General features: G+C 48.3%; 1 protein-coding gene across 2 annotated transcripts; it reads right to left on the bottom strand.

Annotated features, from left to right (window-relative positions):
* Positions 1-9991: 9991 nt before the first annotated feature.
* Positions 9992-17036, bottom strand: BOD1 (biorientation of chromosomes in cell division 1). Of its 2 annotated transcripts, none has more exons than XR_003207030.2 (4): positions 16441-17036; positions 12971-13095; positions 11631-11899; positions 9992-10759 (listed from the first exon to the last, which is right to left on the bottom strand). XR_003207030.2 is itself a non-coding variant. In XM_025867022.2 (4 exons), the coding sequence occupies exons 1-3, from the start codon at positions 16921-16923 to the stop codon at positions 11704-11706; spliced, it is 804 nt and encodes a 267-aa protein (XP_025722807.2). In that variant the 5' UTR covers positions 16924-17036; the 3' UTR covers positions 9992-10759; position 11703. The 2 variants fall into 2 exon arrangements, 1 of the variants encoding a protein (XP_025722807.2); XM_025867022.2 differs by having other exon boundaries at positions 11703-11899.
* Positions 17037-17183: the final 147 nt, after the last annotated feature.

Genomic DNA, 17183 nt, shown 5'->3' with positions numbered 1-17183 from the left:
CACAATGGACACCCCCCACTCACCAGGGGACTGAGTGCTGTAGGAACTGGTCAAATCCCAGGGCCCCAGGTGGGCCACAGGGCTAGTGTGGCGTCACCAGTTTCCACTCACAGGCCCAGTGCCCTTGGTTATCACCTTTCTCTGTCCATCCATGAAATTACAGTGGCACAGAGCTGACTCTGCTCCCTCAGAGCCGGCCTGGGCATCCTCCTCCTCTTTCTTTTCTGCTTAGGAGGCCAGCATGGAGAGCAGGGCCCGGAAGAGCCCTCTCCATTTCTCATATTGTCCCTCCCTCCTCGTGGCCACCCAGCATGGGACTTTCTCTGGCCTGACTTGTCCTGGGTTCAGGTCGGCTGCATTCCAGGACTGGGGGCCCGTGTGCCTCTCTTGCTGTTCTTCCCCTCTCTCTTCTGCCTCAGGCGGGAGAGGGAACACCTTGCAGCTCCCTGGCATGGCAAGTTCTGGGAGTTAGGGTCTGAGCATGGAGAAACAGGCAGAGCTGGCCTTCTCAAAGCTGATTTTGGTTCAAGACCATGTCATCCCGGAACTGGCTTGGCCCCAACAGCCTCCTACCCCCACCCCGTGTGGTCCAGCTTGTCTCCCTGGAGTTCTGTGTCCGGGCTATGGCCACAGGATCTATGGATAGTCAGGGACCATCTTACTGATGTCGACTGTGCAAACACACTCAGGGGGGCGGGAGGCTGGGCCAAGGAAGGACAGAAGTGGCCCTGGGTCTCCAGGTCAGATGGAACTGGTTTACAGCGGCAAACCACAGGATGTTCTCAGCACAGACTTAATGAGGGGAAGTGGAATGAGGTATTATGATACTCCTTTTATGGGGGTTGTATCCAATAACGTTCACTGTGTTTCCATCCGCCCCTGCCCACGCGTTTATGGGGAGATGTGTGCTGGGGATGGAATTAGTAAGATCTCAGCCTGTTAATAACTTGTGGACTATAAGTAAGTTTTTGTTGGTTTCCACAGCTCGTGCAAATGGCGGCATGGCCTTTCCCCCAGTCTGGTGGGTTTGTGTGAGGGGGCTTGCTGGGTGTCTGAAGAATGAGTTCCGGGCAGGCATGAGAAAGATGGGTGGCCTGCTACCAGAGTGGCTGACACGGAGCCACAGCAAGAGACACAAAAGGCAGAGTGGGGGTGCGGGGGCGGCGGGGTGGAGACAATAAGATAATGTGAACAGAGAGAATACAAAGGGCTGGCGTGGCCCCCAAACTGCCCTCTCTGCTATCCTGCACTGTCCGGGAGGTCACCCCACTGTTTCCTTTTCTAGCCAAGCCCAGAGACGGCCGAGCCACCTGCCCTGCCTGGCAGGGGCTGTCACATGGTGATGAGTCACTGCATCAGCCTTTCCATCTTTTCATTGTCACCACCCTGTGGTGACCGTCACCACCCCTGGCCAGTTCCCTCTCTTATGTCTGTGCATAACCACCTGACCTTTAGGTAGGGCTCGGGTCCGCGGTTTGCAAACAGCTACTGAGCCGTGAGGTCAGCATCTGTGGAGATGGGAGGAGGGTCAGCAGACCAGCATGGGGTGTCAGAGCCAGAACGGGCGAGGGGCCGTCTGTCCGGGTTGGAGGTGTTGATGGTGACAGGAGGTGGTTCTGTGTAGAGGTGACCGATCTGGTGTAAATGTATGGAGGGTAGCGGGAGAGACTAGAGAAGGAATGACAATTAAGGAAGGAAAGAAACTTGAATGCACCCCAGGAGGGCCTGGGAGCAGGGGCACATCCGGAGCTCAGTGTGACTTTTAAATACCGGACAAAGGAATCAAAGCTTCTTGGAGAAATGGCAGATTCCAGGGCCAGAGCAGGAAAAGCAGGAAATAAGCCTAGATCATCTCCTGTGTCAGGAAGTAAGGCGGTGCTCAAGGACAGAGGGAGGAATGTCACAGGATACAGAAGCCAGTCAGAAAGGCTGCCCACCAGCCAAAGCTGGGACAACCTGATGCCGAACGAGGTAATGATAGCCCCAGATTGTGTAACACATGGAGTAAAATAGGCATCCATGGGTCTGTACAGATAGAAATAAACAAGTGAATCAATAAACAGGAGTAAGAAAAAGCTTTTTACAATAGTAGGATGCCAACTAATGAGTGTAGAAGGAACGATGGAATTTCAAAATGCCCACTTGGCCATGGTCAAGAGTGATACTTGGTTCAACAGAGCTATGTCAATGGGCATGAATGTTGGATGAAGAGCAGGATATCTCAAGTCCAGGATATCTCAAAATCTCAAAGTCCCTCTCCACAAAATACTAATTTATTACAAATGGACCAAAGAGGGATCTGGCCGACACCACTATAATCAGGTGATCAAAGTTAGCATCAGCCACAAAGGGATAGATCTAACTCATGCACCTCATAGGATGCTATGACAAGAATGCATCATTGCTCCTGACGTTCTGATCAAAGATGCAGGATTAGAATATCATCATGAGATGCAGGATTAGAGTATCATCATGAGAAGTCATCAGACGAACCCAGTTTAAGAGCTGTTCTACAAAAGATCTGGCCTGGAATTTTAAAGAGGGACCGTTCCAGATTAAAGGAGACGAAAGACATGTGGCCACTAAATGCACCGCGCGATTCTGAACTGAATTCCTTCACTACACAGAACGCAATTGGGACCAACTGGCAAAACCTAAACGAGGTCTGAGGATGAGGTGGTAGTGCTCAGTGAGGAATAAGCCAGCCGCAGAGCACACATAGTGTATGGCTGCACTTAGACGGGGTGCCTGGAGTCCTCAAACTCACCAAGACGGCAAGTAGAATGTGGTTATGGGGGCTGCGGAGGGGGACGGCGAGCTGGTGGTACTGGGGACAGGGTTTGAGTATGGAGAGATGTAAAAGTTCTGGAGATGGATGGTGGCGACAGTTGAATAACCATGTGAATGTACTTCATGCTACTGAATTGGACACTTAATTAAGATAGCAAATTTTACATGTATTTTACTGCAGTAAAAAAAAAAAATGGGGAAAAATAGCACGGCTTTGGAGATGAACAGAGCAGGGTTGGACTCTCAGCTCTGACTCTTGTCACGGGATGACCTCGGGTGAGTGCTCGTTTCTCTCATTGTCAGTGGGGACAATGATGCCGTCTCCCTGCAGGGACCCCCTTTAGTGGGGTGGCTGTAGTGGCCTGCATGTGGCAAGCACTCAGAACAGGCTGCCTCCTTTTACCTGATGGTTGCGCGTCGTTGACCCTGGAGCTGCAAGGGGGCTGCCATTTTGCCCATTGCCTCCACCCCCAGCCCACCCCGGTGACCTGCTGGCCGCTCAGAGCTCTTAAGCCTGTGATCATTTTCTCTCGGGGAGCTTCTCCTGAGGACAGTTGGAGAGGTGGAGCGTGTCCCAGCTAAGGACAGATGTAGGAGCTGACAGGCTTGTGCCTGCCTGAGCCATCTCTGGAGGGGTGAGCACGGACCTGGTACTGTGGGGGTTGCTGCTGGGAGGGTATCTGGGAGATGGGCGGGACACCGGTGGGGAACTTCTCCCTGTGAGACCTGTTCATGCCCTTGGACTATCTCCCCACACAGAAGCATTGTCTATGTAAATAAAATAAATAGACACACACATAGCTCCGTCATTACCGAAGAGGAGCTGGCGAGGGCCCCCTTCCCTCCTCTGTGTCCTCAGTGCTCTGCCATCTGGCAGTAGCCCCTGCCTTTCCGGCTGAAACTGCTGTGGCCCTTGGTGATGACTTTAATGGATTTCTCCCTCCGTCTCCCTCTTCCTGTCAGCTCTGTGGCATTTCCAAACACCGCTCCCTATCCTGCCTGCGTCAGAGAAACCAGTGAAATATATTCGTGATTTGAGGAAGGGCCACGTTTTTCATGGCCACTGTTGTAATCCCACGGTGAAGGGCACTGCCTGACATACTTGTAAGTGTGCAAAAAAATTTTTTTGGGGAATGAACAAATCATTAAATGAACAGAATTTAAAAAAATGTAATGACCAGGCTTAATGCAAAAGTAAGCTCAAATATCATGGCACTGACGAACTCACAAAATCACTCTGATGTGCAAATAGCCAGAAATAAAGGCAAAGGCCATCCGTTTTTAAATTAAGCAGTCCTGGATGTGGGATCATATTATTGTGTTATAAAATGTTACCAACGGAAAAACCAGGTAAATATCAGTGTGTACACAGGCGCTCTCATATTTTCTTTTTTTTTTCTCATATTATTTCTTATAACTATCTGTGAATCAAATTATTACAAAATAAAGAGCTTGATTTAGGTAATGTAGTAAGTGCAAACCTGATCTGTCAGATGAAGACACATCTGTCAGTTGGGGGATCATTCATGGACAAGCCAATCAGATGTCATTAGAAGGTTTGGTCAGGGCATTTTCTAGTTGCAAGCTGCAAAAATGTAACCAGTCAACCTACATAAAAGTAGTAAATACTGGGCAGCAGCAGCTCAGGGGCGGATCATGTACCTAATGAACTTGTGGCTCTAAGGGGAGAGGCGGGAAAATGGATTTTTAATAGCATCATATGGTTGATGTTGCCTGAATTCGGCAAGGTCTTACAAGAAAGAGATGAGATCAGAAGCGAACGCAGAGAACACTTACGTGACAAAGGCCGCCATGCAACGATCAGATAAGGATCTGGTGCCCCGGGCAACTTTTCAGCTGGACAGAATGGCTCAGGGAAAAAAGTGTAGCTTTTGCACGGAAGCCCCATAGCCTCAAAGTTTCCATCAAGAGAGAGGTATGAGAGCAAGGGAGCAAAGGAATACAACAGATTTATGAGTCCCCCCCAAAAACTGTGAGTGTGGCTTCTGGCCCATGTTGCTGGTTGGAGTCTGTCTGGTAATGCTCCTACTACATCTATAGGATAGCCATTCTGACCCCAACCCCCATGATCCCCAGGCTCCAAAAGTCTCCACTCAGAACTTAAAATGACCCTTGGGGCTCTGGTCTCCTAGAGCAGGACGGGGATTGAGAAAGCTGGACAGCCTCTCAGTTCGGACTCCCCGAGTGTAGTGTGGCCCGAGTGTGTTGGGAGACACAGTGGCCGTGGAAGAACCTCCCAGAGGGTAGCGCCAGAGGCCACAGAGAACTGCAGGCTGGGGGCGCCTGGGTGGCTCAGTCGTTAAGCGTCTGCCTTCGGCTCAGGTCATGGTCCCAGCGTCCTGGGATCGAGCCCCGCATTGGGCTCCCTGCTCAGCAGGGAGCCTGCTTCTCCCTCTCCCACTCCCCCTGCTTGTGTTCCCTCTCTCGCTGTGTCTCTCTCTCTGTCAAATAAATAAATAAAATCTTAAAAAAAAAAAAAAAGAACTGCAGGCTGAGCCGGGCCTCCAAGGACACCCGCCAGGCTAGGTTCCGTGTCTTCACAGTGGAACTATAACGTTTTCCATTCTTCCCCTTCCTAGTTTATCCTCTGTCAAGGATGGTGGGGGGAGGGGATCTTAGGCGGATGTCTTCTCTCTTTAGTTCTGAGGTCTGAGGAGGAGGTGCCTGCCTAACCGCTAACACAGAGACCTCCTGGGCGTCGAGCTGGATGAGGCCACTAGATGGTACTTTGAGATCATCTTCCATGGAGCAGGAGCAGGATCTGTGCGGGAAGACACGGTATATTCAGTGGTCGGGAAGGCACACTGAGGTAGCCTTATGGGACTCAGCCACATTTGGTTCTCCTCTCCTTCTGGGCACGTGAGTCTGTGTACCTCTTGGGGCCCTTGCAGTTAGGTATGGCCACATGCCTAGTTGTGGCCAGTGGGCTGTGAGTGAAAGCCACGGTATCCCTTGCAGGCCATATTATTCATCCTTCACGTGAGACCTTCCGTGGTTCTCTTCCTCTGCTGTGCTCTTACGGAAGAGGTCTTGGGTTAAGACGATGGGCTAAAGGCTTGAAGCAGCCAGGATGCTAAATGTCGCCTTGAAGACTTGCCCTGGAGCGTTGCCCAGATCCAGCCATTTTTTTTTTTTAAGATTTTTATTTATTTATTTAACAGAGAGCACAAGTAAGCAGAGCGGCAGACAGAGGGAGAGGGAGAAGCAGGCTCTCTGCCAAGCAGGGAGCCCGATGCGGGGCTCGATTCCAGGACCCCGGGATCATGACCTGAGCCGAAGGCAGCCGCTTAACCAACTGAGCCACCCAGGCGCCCCCAGATCCAGCCATTTTGTGTAAGTGAGAAACTAGTTGTGTGCGGCTGATGAGATTTTGGTGTTTCTTTGTTCACGTACTGTAGCCGAAACAGAATCTATCATTACTAACATTGCCCCGGAGCCCAGGTGGCAGAGTCAGGTCTCAAATTTTGAGGACCTGAGCCAGCACACCATATGAGCTCATAGGATTGTTGTGAGGACCGCTGTCATCACGACTCCAGGCCGGGCCAAGTCTGACAAAGTTCTCCCACCTGCCTACAGAATCACCTCAGCGGAGACCGGGTGCTGCCCCCTTTAGAGAGCGGCGTAAACTTTGCCTCATTCAAATGCCTACCCCGACCATTGTTTAACTTCTGCCAAATCCAATCTATTGCTCTTGTAGGGGGGGTGGAAATGATTTTCTCTCTACCCTTCAAGTACTTGGCTGAGGCCCCTGTAACAAAAGACAGATTAACAAAAGAAACACAGAAGTTTCTTAACATGGATACCTCATGTGACCACGGGAACACCCAGGGAAAAATAAGTTAACTCCCTGAGGTGGCTTAGAATTCGGGATTAAGGGGCACCTTAATGGTGGCTCAGTTGTTAAGCGTCTGCCTTCGGCTCAGGTCATGATCCCAGGGTCCTGGGATCGAGCCCGCATCGGGCTCCCTGCTCCGCGGGAAGCCTGCTTCTCCCTCTCCCACTGCCCCTGCTTGTGTTCCCTCTCTCGCTGTCTCTCTCTCTGTCAAATAAATAAAATCTTTAAAAAAAAAAAAATCTAAGAAAAAGAATTTGGGATTAAATACCAGCTCAACACGGAAGGAAGAGGGGGTTGGTAGGCCTCTTAGGGAAGAGTCAGTGATTTTTTAGGAGAGATGAATGGGTCTTTGGAAGAACAGATGGCAGGTAGAATAGTTTGTGATGAAGTTTGTCAGGGTGTGGGGTTGACTTCTAGTCTCTTCTCTTGTGGTGAGAGTCAGTCCTCCCTGGCTGATGCACCTCCAGGGAGGGGATCTGTGACAACAGTGTTCCTTTTGGGGTATCTGGTTTAGGCAGATAAAAGGAATTCAGTGAAAGCTTCTCCCCGTATTTGCCGTTTTTCAAGCGCCTACAGCTCTAAGTAATCCATGTATCAAAGAGGAAGATTTGGGGGTAGCAGGTCCTGAACTCCTGTTTTGGGGTGGCATATTCTGCTACCCTTCGCTCTCTCATTTACAAGACTTTAAGCTTCATACATCGATTAGGCTACACAGACAAGCCCTCTTCTGGCTTCAGCCCTGGCGAGACTGCCACTCAGGGTGAGTCTGGGGGCTTCTGAGAATACGGTGTGCTGGTTCTCTCAGTCTCTGTCCTAGCAGTACCCTGTGCGATGTTCTGTGACCTTCCCTCATCCTTGGATAGGTTCAATCTGGACACCCAGAGAGAGAGGTTAGAGAGGGAACTTCAGACTCCATTCCAAGCTTGAAAATTCTGGAGCCCAACTCAGGTAGCTGAAAATCTAGTCTCCATGAAAATCAGTTTAGAAGATCTGTCCCTTTAGCTGGAGATGTTTTGAATCATCTTAATCACAGGACGATGACACTCTAGGGCAAGTATCTCCAACATCCTCAGGGCCAGCAGGGTGATGGAAATGAGAGAAGCCAGCCAGTGGCATCTGCATGTCCCACATGCTCTCTAAAGTGGAGAGTTGCTACAGAGTTCTGGCGGATCGTTATCCAGCGGGAATGCAAATATGTTGCCAAACCTTGACATTTTTCATTAGGAACCAGAAAGAGAGCTCTATATGGAATTCTCCCCATTTTGAAATATTGGTAATTAAAAACAACAGACAATAGTTATAACTCCATGGTCAATAGAACATGCCTGGAGGGCAGAGTGGGTTTGCAGACTCTCCTCTGTGATAGATATTTGAGTGAGGGGAGCAGACTGGCTAGAGCTAAAGGTATGCATTGAGATGTAGCAATAGGTCCACCTGACTTGATTTTAGCCTACATTTGGAATGAAGGGTGGGCCCCAAAGGACGGACAAGTTTGACTTGTTAAGTAATAAGGAGGCAGTGTAGCAAGGGGGCGGGGTGGGGAGGGCAACATGAGCTTTGAATTCAGAGGCTTGGGTTCAAACCTTGCTCCCCTACGTAATAGTCGTATAATGAGTATGTTGCTTCACCTGAGTCTAGGTTGCCTCATCCACAGAATGGAAAATAAATCCTAACAGGGTCATGAATTAAATTTATGCGTATGAAAATGTCGGCCACCTGGTCAGCGCCTAGTTCATCTACATCCTTCCAAAGGTTCCAGAGTGAGAAAGAGATTTGATAAAAGCAGTGTTTCTGGAAGGATGGCCAAATGGCAGTTTGGACACTGGAGACAGAAAGACTGGCGAGGTCTCAGGCAGTGTGACAAATTTGAGAGGACAAGTAATTACTACCATGTGGCCTTGGAGCCAAGCCCATCCCCAGTGACAAGACCATAAAAGTTGACCTCCTGGCTCCTCCACGGGTAAGGTGATGGACAGGGTGTGATACACAGTGCCAACAAAAGCTTGGCCGTGCCGGCTGTCCTGTCTGCTTCCCACCCTGTCCTTGGCCTCCTAGGGCAGCCAAGAGGGGCAGGGCCTGGCCCCGTCAGGGCTGATCCAGATGCAGTTTTCAAACCCGGACCTCAGTCCCAGCCTTGGGCCCACGCCAGACCCTGACCTTTGCTGGGTCCCCACAGACATTGCTCCTCTATCTTGAATAGCCAGTGAGTCTCTGCAGAGTTCTCACCAATGTTCTGAGCTGCTCAGCAAACTCATCTTCGGAAGACACTTCTTTTGAAAGCAGAGGTGTGTAAGTTACAGGCAGGCATTTCTACATCAAAATGCCCCAAAGCAGAGTCCTTGCAAGGAATTAAAAAACAAGACAAAAAACTCGATAGTCTCACCCCTCAGGAGCTGTTGGAAGAGACGTTTACACACTGATCACAATTAAACGGTCATTGCCAGTCAACATCACCAGCTTCCCAAAAATGTGCCTTAAAGAGAAAATGATTTTTCGTGTGCAGAGTCACCAGGAGGGCTTGCTGGGCCCCTCCATAAGTCTCGGAATCTGGTCTGGGGTGGGGGCTGCATTTCTATCAAGTTCCAGGGTGATGCTGCTGCTGCTGGTGAGGGACTCTGCCTTCAACAGCACTGCTGTAATGGGTCTGTTAGTGCTTACTTCGTTCACAGTGCCAGTGAGCGATCCAGAATGCATGGGAACCTATTTCCCCTCGATGAGTAAACAGAAGCTGAGGGTAAATGGCAGAAATAGGATAAACCAGTGCCTGAACATCTGACATAAGAGCCACAAACTTCACTGTAAGCCAAGAAATGGTCAAGGTGGAGGCGGTTCACTTTAACAGGGAACCAGCTAAATAGTTGACAAATTTATTGGATGAACAATATCCAGTGGCAGATTCCACTAAGAACCAAAACTCTTTGATATAAGCTTTGATATTATTCAAGGCTTGCCGTACAAAGTGTTTGCCAGGGTCCAGCAGCATGAACATCCCCTGGAGCAGGAGAACACATTCTGATCCCACCCCAGAACTTCTGGGTCAGAATATGCACCTTTCTAAGATACCTGAGTGATGCTGCTGCTGTACACTCGGTTCGAGGAACATGGAGAGATCATTCTGCCCTCACAACTAGTGACCAGCATCAGTCATGGTCCAGGGGAGAAGAGGGACTGCCTGCCCACTTCCAGTGCTACCTGCTAGCTTCAGGGAGTGGGCAACTCCAAGTTCTGCTCACCCATCCCTCCCCCGCCCACTACTCCTGCGTGGGCACGGAATGGCAGGCAGAGGACAAAAGTTACTCCTCACAGGTTCACAGGCCTGGAGGCTACACTCAGTTGAGGCTTCAGAGGAGTATCAAATGACTTTATTACAAAACTTAAGCTATTTATTGATCATTCAACTTTTCTAAAAAACACAAACGTGAGAATAAAATAAACACACCCAAGACTCACTAGCCCTTGCAGGATAAGCAGCAGCCCTGGACAGACAGCCTGCAGATGTTTTTCTTTCTACCTGATGTCTGCACTTCCTCACACATTCTATGGTCCCATGTGTTGTCACCTCTTACAGAGGAAAGGAAACCAAAGTTACAAGATTCATGTACAAGAGGGTCATGACAACTTTCGAGCTAGTTGGTGCTGACAGCTTATACATTCTAGTTGACAAATAAGCACTAATTCCTACTCCATGCTAACCTTTACTGTCATTCTTTGAAATTGCGTCTTTGGAACTGGTTACGTTCCTTCACTGTAGCTACAGCCCCTCTAGGGATCCCCGAGCACAAACCCTAAAATCCACACAGTCTCCCAAGTTCAAGTATAAAGGTTTGTTTCAGGACAACCCCAGACTGATGTAGTGTTTCTTTATATCTCTGTAGTGTCTACTGGGTGTCACCCTCTTTGGCAGGCTGACCAGACGGCAGCACAATGAGGGGGCACACACGGTCCACTCTGGTTATTGCCTGTTCAATCTGGACACTGCCCCACAGTCAAGGCTGAATGCTGAAATCAGTGACGCCCTCAGCCTGTCTTCATTCTGAAGTTTTCCTCTTAAGTAACTGAATCCATTTCTTCATGGTTAATTCAGTGGAGCTTCCAAAAGGTGTCAGACATATTCTAAAAAGAGAATCAGATCAAGATGCTTTTTGATAAGAGACTACATTTAATTTTATGTTCCTAAAGGAATTTACAATTAAACTAGAAAGACTGATAATGTTTTATACTCCATAATGGAATTGAGTTTTTCCCCCAGTACAGGCACAAATAGACAATCCCCCTCTTAAGGCAGTGCTCCACCCGAGCTTTGTGCTCTTGCTCTGTTCACTCACTGATGCTCTCCTATCAAAAATAATAAACATCTTAATGAATCTGACAAACAGAACACCAAAATGGAATGAAGGAACAGGTTACTAACAGTGGCTAGATAAGAATCCACTGCTTACCGGCTGGTTACTGCTCATACTTACTAATGTCTCAAAGCCTGCAAAAAGCATTGCTTTGTGCATCTATAGCTGACTTTAAGATTAAATTAAATCCCAAATGTAACAGGAAGGGGCATGCGCATAACAGAAGAATCCCATGGTTGTTGACAGCGGTAAACTCCAATCTCTAAATACAAGGAAATCCAGCAGGGCTTAAAGCAGACTGTGAGTCCCATTTAAGATGCCGTTTTCGAATGCACTGTTTGACTTTATATTTAAACTGCAAACCCAAGTTTAACTCATGTCCAGGTATGAGACTCATTTAGAAAAACAGGACTTTCATTTGAATTTCTCTTGTGTACAGCAACCAGCCCTGTTGGTTTCTAATGAAGCATCTATTCACAGCTTAAATGTTTAGCTCTGGCGGCACAGAAGATCATACTAACACAGGAGAATGCTACTCATGAGTTCTCAGTAAAAAATGACACTTGAACAGTAGGTGAAGTCTCTCTGCAGTAAATGCTTTTCTGAGTATATAAAGAACATGATCCCCAATAGTGGCTTACCCCTTTTCTATCCATTTTATACATCTATAAGCCAGAGATGAATGCTCCTGGACAAAAGACGGGATACTGGACCTTAGGAAGCATCCTGGGAGGGAGCTGGGGGGTCCTGGCTCTCAGGCTCTGGAGGGGGCGCTGGCACGGCTTCTTTCTTCTTGGCCGCCAGGAACTCGTGAATTGCTCTTTCTATCTGTGGTCTGAAGATGTGGTTTAGTTTGGGATCCACCACTTGAGAAATGATTCTGTCCACTCCAGCTTCCAACATCCCTGACCTTGTGGAGACAAACAGACCATTCTTTGAAGGTCTGTGCACCCTTCCCCCAGCCACCCATTTGCACCATGCGTACCTGCAGTACGATACCAAAACTGGAAAAATGACACCAGTTCGATCCAACCTTACTTGGTTTTCACACACGTAGCTGCACTCCGTTGTGTGTTTGCACAGGTAGCTCTGTGCCATTTTACCACCCGAGTGACTTCAGGTAACCGCCACCATTAATGAAGGTCTTAGTTCCACCACCACAGCATCCCCTGGGGCTACCCCTTTGGGGTCACACTCACCCTCCTCCTCCTGCCCCTAAGCCCTAGGCAACCCCTCATCTTGTCTACATTGCTGTCACTGTTTGTTCACCAGTGTTACATATATGGAATCAGCACCACGCATCTTTCTGATACTGGCTTTTTTCACTCAGCATAAGTCCCCGATATTTCTATTTCTAAAGAGGTAGGCTTCACAAGCTTTTAGATATTCCAGGAGAGTTCAGTGGATCAAGACCTGAACACAAGTGCTAGTAATAAGAGCAAAAAAAGATCACGAGCAAATTAGAAAAAGCCAGATGCCATGGCCCGCCTCCGCTGCGGTGCCCAGTTGACACCGAGAAGTCACTGGGTGACTAGCATGGCACCGTACTAAGGTTCAGGCTGTGACTGTGACAGACGTACTTTAATAAGCCTCCATGCCTTCCTAAAAGCCGCTGTTACACTCCAGACCTCTCGCCCAAGATCCAAACACTGATATCTTGGTATAAAACTCCCACGTATGGGCCAACTACACTGAAAACTTCAAGCAGCAGGGAATTATGTTTCGGAATTTGGAGCATCTTTTGATGCACCCGGTGGAGTTTACACAGGAGGCCTACGGAGGATGGATAAACTAGCAAGAATGTCAGTTGAGTCCTTTGCTTACTTGAACCTTAACTTTAATAAAGGGGTGGACTGCTGCAACTTGTGCATGGGATTTGCTGTAAAGTACCATCCACCTTGACCAAATAATGACGCGCATCAGCTTTCTTGTACATCATGCTGGGATTACCACCTTTTCACTCTTAATTCTAATTACTTACTGAACCACACTCTGCCTCAGACCATTTCGCAACTGGTTTTTGTTCATTGTAGGATTCCATTCCTGCTTGTCCAGATGTGTTGACACAAAATTATCCACCTTCTGCCTCAAGTTTTGGTAAGCTGGCTGAAACATTAAAAAGAAGAGGCAAGGTAAGAAGTTACATGCACCAAAATTTTAGAAGTCAGTCATTTAAGAATACTGCTTTCCACAGAAATGTAGATGTTTCAAGTCCTTGAAGACACTTCCAGCATGACGATGAAGATGGCTCTGTAGTACAGTAGAGCATGAATTAACTAGCAACCAAGGGCTTACTTTATGGTGGGCAGGCACAAGACAAGATGCATCATCCCATTTACTTTCCAAGTAATGGTACAGGGAGGTTCTATTACCTCTCTCCTGCCCCCATTGTAGAGATTAGAAATTTATGCTTAGAAAAAGTAAACAACTTGCCCACATGGCCAAAATGTGGCAAAGCCAAGGTTAGACCTAGACTGTTTCTGAATCAGAGGAACTGGGTTCTAGCCTGGCACCATCACTAACCAGCTGTCTGACTTTCAACAAGTCACCAACCTTTCAGCTTCAGTTATTTCCATTTGTAAACCTGAAATATTACTGTCCCCCACTTACCTCGCAGGGTATCCTCAGCAATAAATAAGGGCTCAGGAAAGCCCACTGCATAAAATGAAGGGCCACCCAAACCTCAGCATGATGTGAGAATGGAGACTGAAGTCAAAGCCTATGGAACACCGGGAAAAGCTGAGGGGAAGCACACTTTAAGTCCAAAAATGGAGCTTGAGGCTCTTATTGGCTCATAGTCGGTTTTAGACCCAACTATGATCACAACAAAATTAGAAGGAACTTGGTGAATACATGGAATATGTATTCTCAGCCTCTAAGACCTTCTGGTATGATCAGCTGCTCTTCTTCAAACCAGGTATAATAGTGTGTATTGCTATTAGGCATCACCCCTGCTCCCCTCTGCCTGGGCAGAGATTGCTTCCCTACCCCAATGATGCTGAGTTTTAGCAATGCGACACGGTCTGGTCAATGGGGTGCTAGTGACAAGAGGCCTTGTCACTGTCTGGCTTGGTTCTTGTGCTCTGGTGACCCTCTATAACGGCATGTCCTGGGACCTAAGGTGAGTTTATATGTAGCCAAGTTAAACCCAAGCCCAGGCCACCTGAACCTCCCAGCGGAAGCCTACTAGATTAGTAGATTAGTAGATTAGCTGCACTTTAGCTGACCTGCAGCCCTATCAGCATGAGAATGGATGCTTATCATAAGTCACCGTGATCTGGTTTATTATGCAGTGTTACTGTGGCAAAAATTTCCTAGCAGTCAGGTAAATGAAATTGACAAAAAAAATCATCAGGCTTCAACTCTATAGGTGGACTCTTCCAAGAGGCCAAGAGAACTGACTCACAAACACCCATGTACTATCTACCTAGCAACTCCTCCTTCCTCTCCTCACAAGGGTAGGACAGAGGGTGCCTGACCCATGCTAAGACAATGCTGATGTTCCCTGGGATTTTTTGAACAAGAATTGAGAGTCCTTTTCTAGAGGAAGAAGATGTAAGATGTAATCAAAATACTAGTGACCAAATGGATGACTCTGCTCTGCAGTGACAATAAAATAGTTATTATAAAGAGCAGAAATGAAAGATAGCCCTTGAGGAGCATCCCCGGTTCCAAATGCATCCCTACTCTTCTGACAGTTTGTATCAGTCCTTTCTTGGGGTGCCCAAGTCAAGAGATTCACCACTTTGCTTAAAGAAACTAGAATTAATTTGTCACTTGGAACTATGCATCCTGATACTATACTTTATACTATTCAAAATAAGTCACCTGGTTTGAAATAGTTACTGTTTACCGAAAAAGGACAAAGGACAGCAAATGTCACCACCAAACCTGAACAGATCTTGACAACATAGAACAATCCCTTCAGTTCTTGAAGTGAAAGGACAGACTGTGCCTGCCATTAACATTTTACTGCATTATCTATCCCTCACTTGATTCACTTATCGGTTTGTTCTGTATTTATTTGTACTTTGGGTGCACTGCAAAGTAAATTACAAACATCATCTGTACACTTTCCCTGAAATATATCAGCAGTTTGGGAAGGGGCCTAAGAATATACATTTCTAACAAGTTCTCAAGTGATGTTGATGCTGCTGATCCAAGAGGCAAACTGAGAACCATGGGGCTAAAGCAACAGTGCCTGAAAACACAGTCTTCCAGAAATAAAACCACCCAGTAACTAATGGAAGGAACATCTAAGGTGTTATGTGGGGAAGGCTCCAACTCTCCTTCCCCCAACAGCTTTACAATACTAATTTTCTTTCTCTCTTTTAAAAATACCATGCATACTACATTGATTTAGCCACACAAAACAAAACATAAGAGATATGAGTGGAGAACTTGTGATGGGAAGTTGAGAACACCCAGAGTCCTGGAAAAGGTGGAAGCTCAGTTGATATGTACCTGAGAACCTTAAATAAGGAAAATAAGCACTAAATATTAAGCACTTCTAACACCACATTGTGTATATACCATCTGGTCTACGTGTCAGTTTTCTACCCTAGAGTACAAGCTCTGAGGACTGGTATTGACTTACTTGTTCCTATATCCACACAGCCCACATGCTGTAGGCCAATAAATGTTCAATGAATAAATGGAAGATGTCTTTCCCTATCTTTGAGTTGCAATTTTAAGTTCACAATTTTCCTGTTAGGTAGGCAGATTTTCTTAGAGAGGAGAAATCACTTCCCTAGAGGGGCTCAGTCAGTAACAGAGCCTCCTAAACCTACAACCCTAGTCTTGTTAGAAAAGCTTCTGAAACGGGAGAAAATGGAACATTCCAGCAACTACTGTATGTCTGACATTTAACACACCTGACTTCATTGAATCCCCACGACTTTGGCAAGTAACACGAAATAGCATTTTACTAGGGGGTTGACCTATGGCATTAGGATCTAAAATTGGCACCAAATCCCCTTTAATCCACGATGGAGTACAAGGTAAGGGTTCTGCACCAGTGTACCTTAATTCAACTGGACACTCAAGCCTGCAAATCACTGAGCTAGAGAAAAGGAACAAATTGCTACAACGTTCTGATGATTGTGCAAACCACTCTCCCTCCCCTTCTCCAATGTTAACACACAGAGGTTTGTTACTGAGGGGCTTCAAGAAGTCTCCCCTTGGGAAAGATAGGACCTAGGCTCTGAAACCAGTACTGAATCCCCAAGTTCAGGGAAACGACTGGACCGTCACACAGCTAACAGTGATGGGACTGGGAGCCCAACACACGTGTACACCGCTCAGAAAGCTTCCTGTACTGCCTCAAGCGGCCTAATACCTCACTGCTAGGACTTTTTAAAAAGTATCTTTTATTGTTCTCTCTGCTTTAGAAAAGCCAACCTGCAACCCTGCTGTCTTCACGCCCAGCCCGACGCCGTCGGCCCCGGCTACCTTGGTGTCCACGTCCGCCAGGCAGTCCCGGCGGAAGCTGTCAAACAAGCCCCGGCTCTTGAGCTGCTCCACGATGAGAGCGATGAGCTGTGGGTCGCCGGGAGGCAGTGAGGCCGGGTTGATGGGGCCGCCGCTCCCACCGGCCCCCGTCGCGCCTGTCGCCGACCCCGCCGAGGCCTGGCCCGCTCCGCCGCCACCCACCGAGCCCGTGCCCCCGCCGCCTCCGCCGTCCGCCATGGCTGCGCCCTGGGCCCACAAAGGAAACTGAACACGACTTCTTCTCAGGGACAGAGGGCCTGGATCGTGTAGAGGTGGCAGAAGCGCCCAAGAAGGCGGCGACGGGAGAGGAGGGGAGGGAGGGGGCGGCGGCGGCGGCGGCGGCGGCGGCGGCGGAGGCAGGCTCTGATGCAGCGGAGGTAGCAGTAGGAACGGCCTGCTCCATCCCGGGCGCTCTGCAGATGACGTCACCAATGGCCTTTGCATTGTGGGGCGGGAAGTTTTCGGCAGTCATCTCAGCCTTTCTTATAGGTAGAGGTCTGGCTGACGGAAACTACAACTCCCGGCAGGCTCCGGCTCGCTTGGCGCTGGTTTGCGGGGGCAGTGTGGGTATTGTAGGCTCAGGTGCTTGTGATCGCCAGAACCTGCGCCGACATTCTTCGTCCAGTCACTGCAGCGCTCGCTTTGAATCAGCAGGTCCCAACAAGTGCCCGATTGTGAGAATCATCTGTGGGACTGAGTAAAAG

Source organism: Callorhinus ursinus, unplaced genomic scaffold (genome assembly GCF_003265705.2).
Source record: "Callorhinus ursinus isolate GAN/ISIS: 27379988/994484 unplaced genomic scaffold, GSC_fseal_2.0 scaffold3, whole genome shotgun sequence".
NCBI lineage: Eukaryota > Metazoa > Chordata > Mammalia > Carnivora > Otariidae > Callorhinus > Callorhinus ursinus.
Note: the sequence above shows the minus strand (reverse complement) of the source record. Positions and strands in the feature narration are given on the sequence as shown.

Bases quoted from the DNA above. Each gene is read 5' to 3' on its own strand.
- BOD1 (XM_025867022.2), bottom strand. From the start codon at position 16,923: ATGCAAAGGCCATTGGTGACGTCATCTGCAGAGCGCCCGGGATGGAGC. The intron at 13,096-16,440 runs GTAGCCGGGGCC...TTAATGTTTCAG, and splicing joins TGGCGGACGTGGACACCAAG to CCAGCTTACCAAAACTTGAG. The intron at 11,900-12,970 runs GTAAGTAATTAG...TGTCTCCACAAG, and splicing joins CTGAGGCAGAGTGTGGTTCA to GTCAGGGATGTTGGAAGCTG.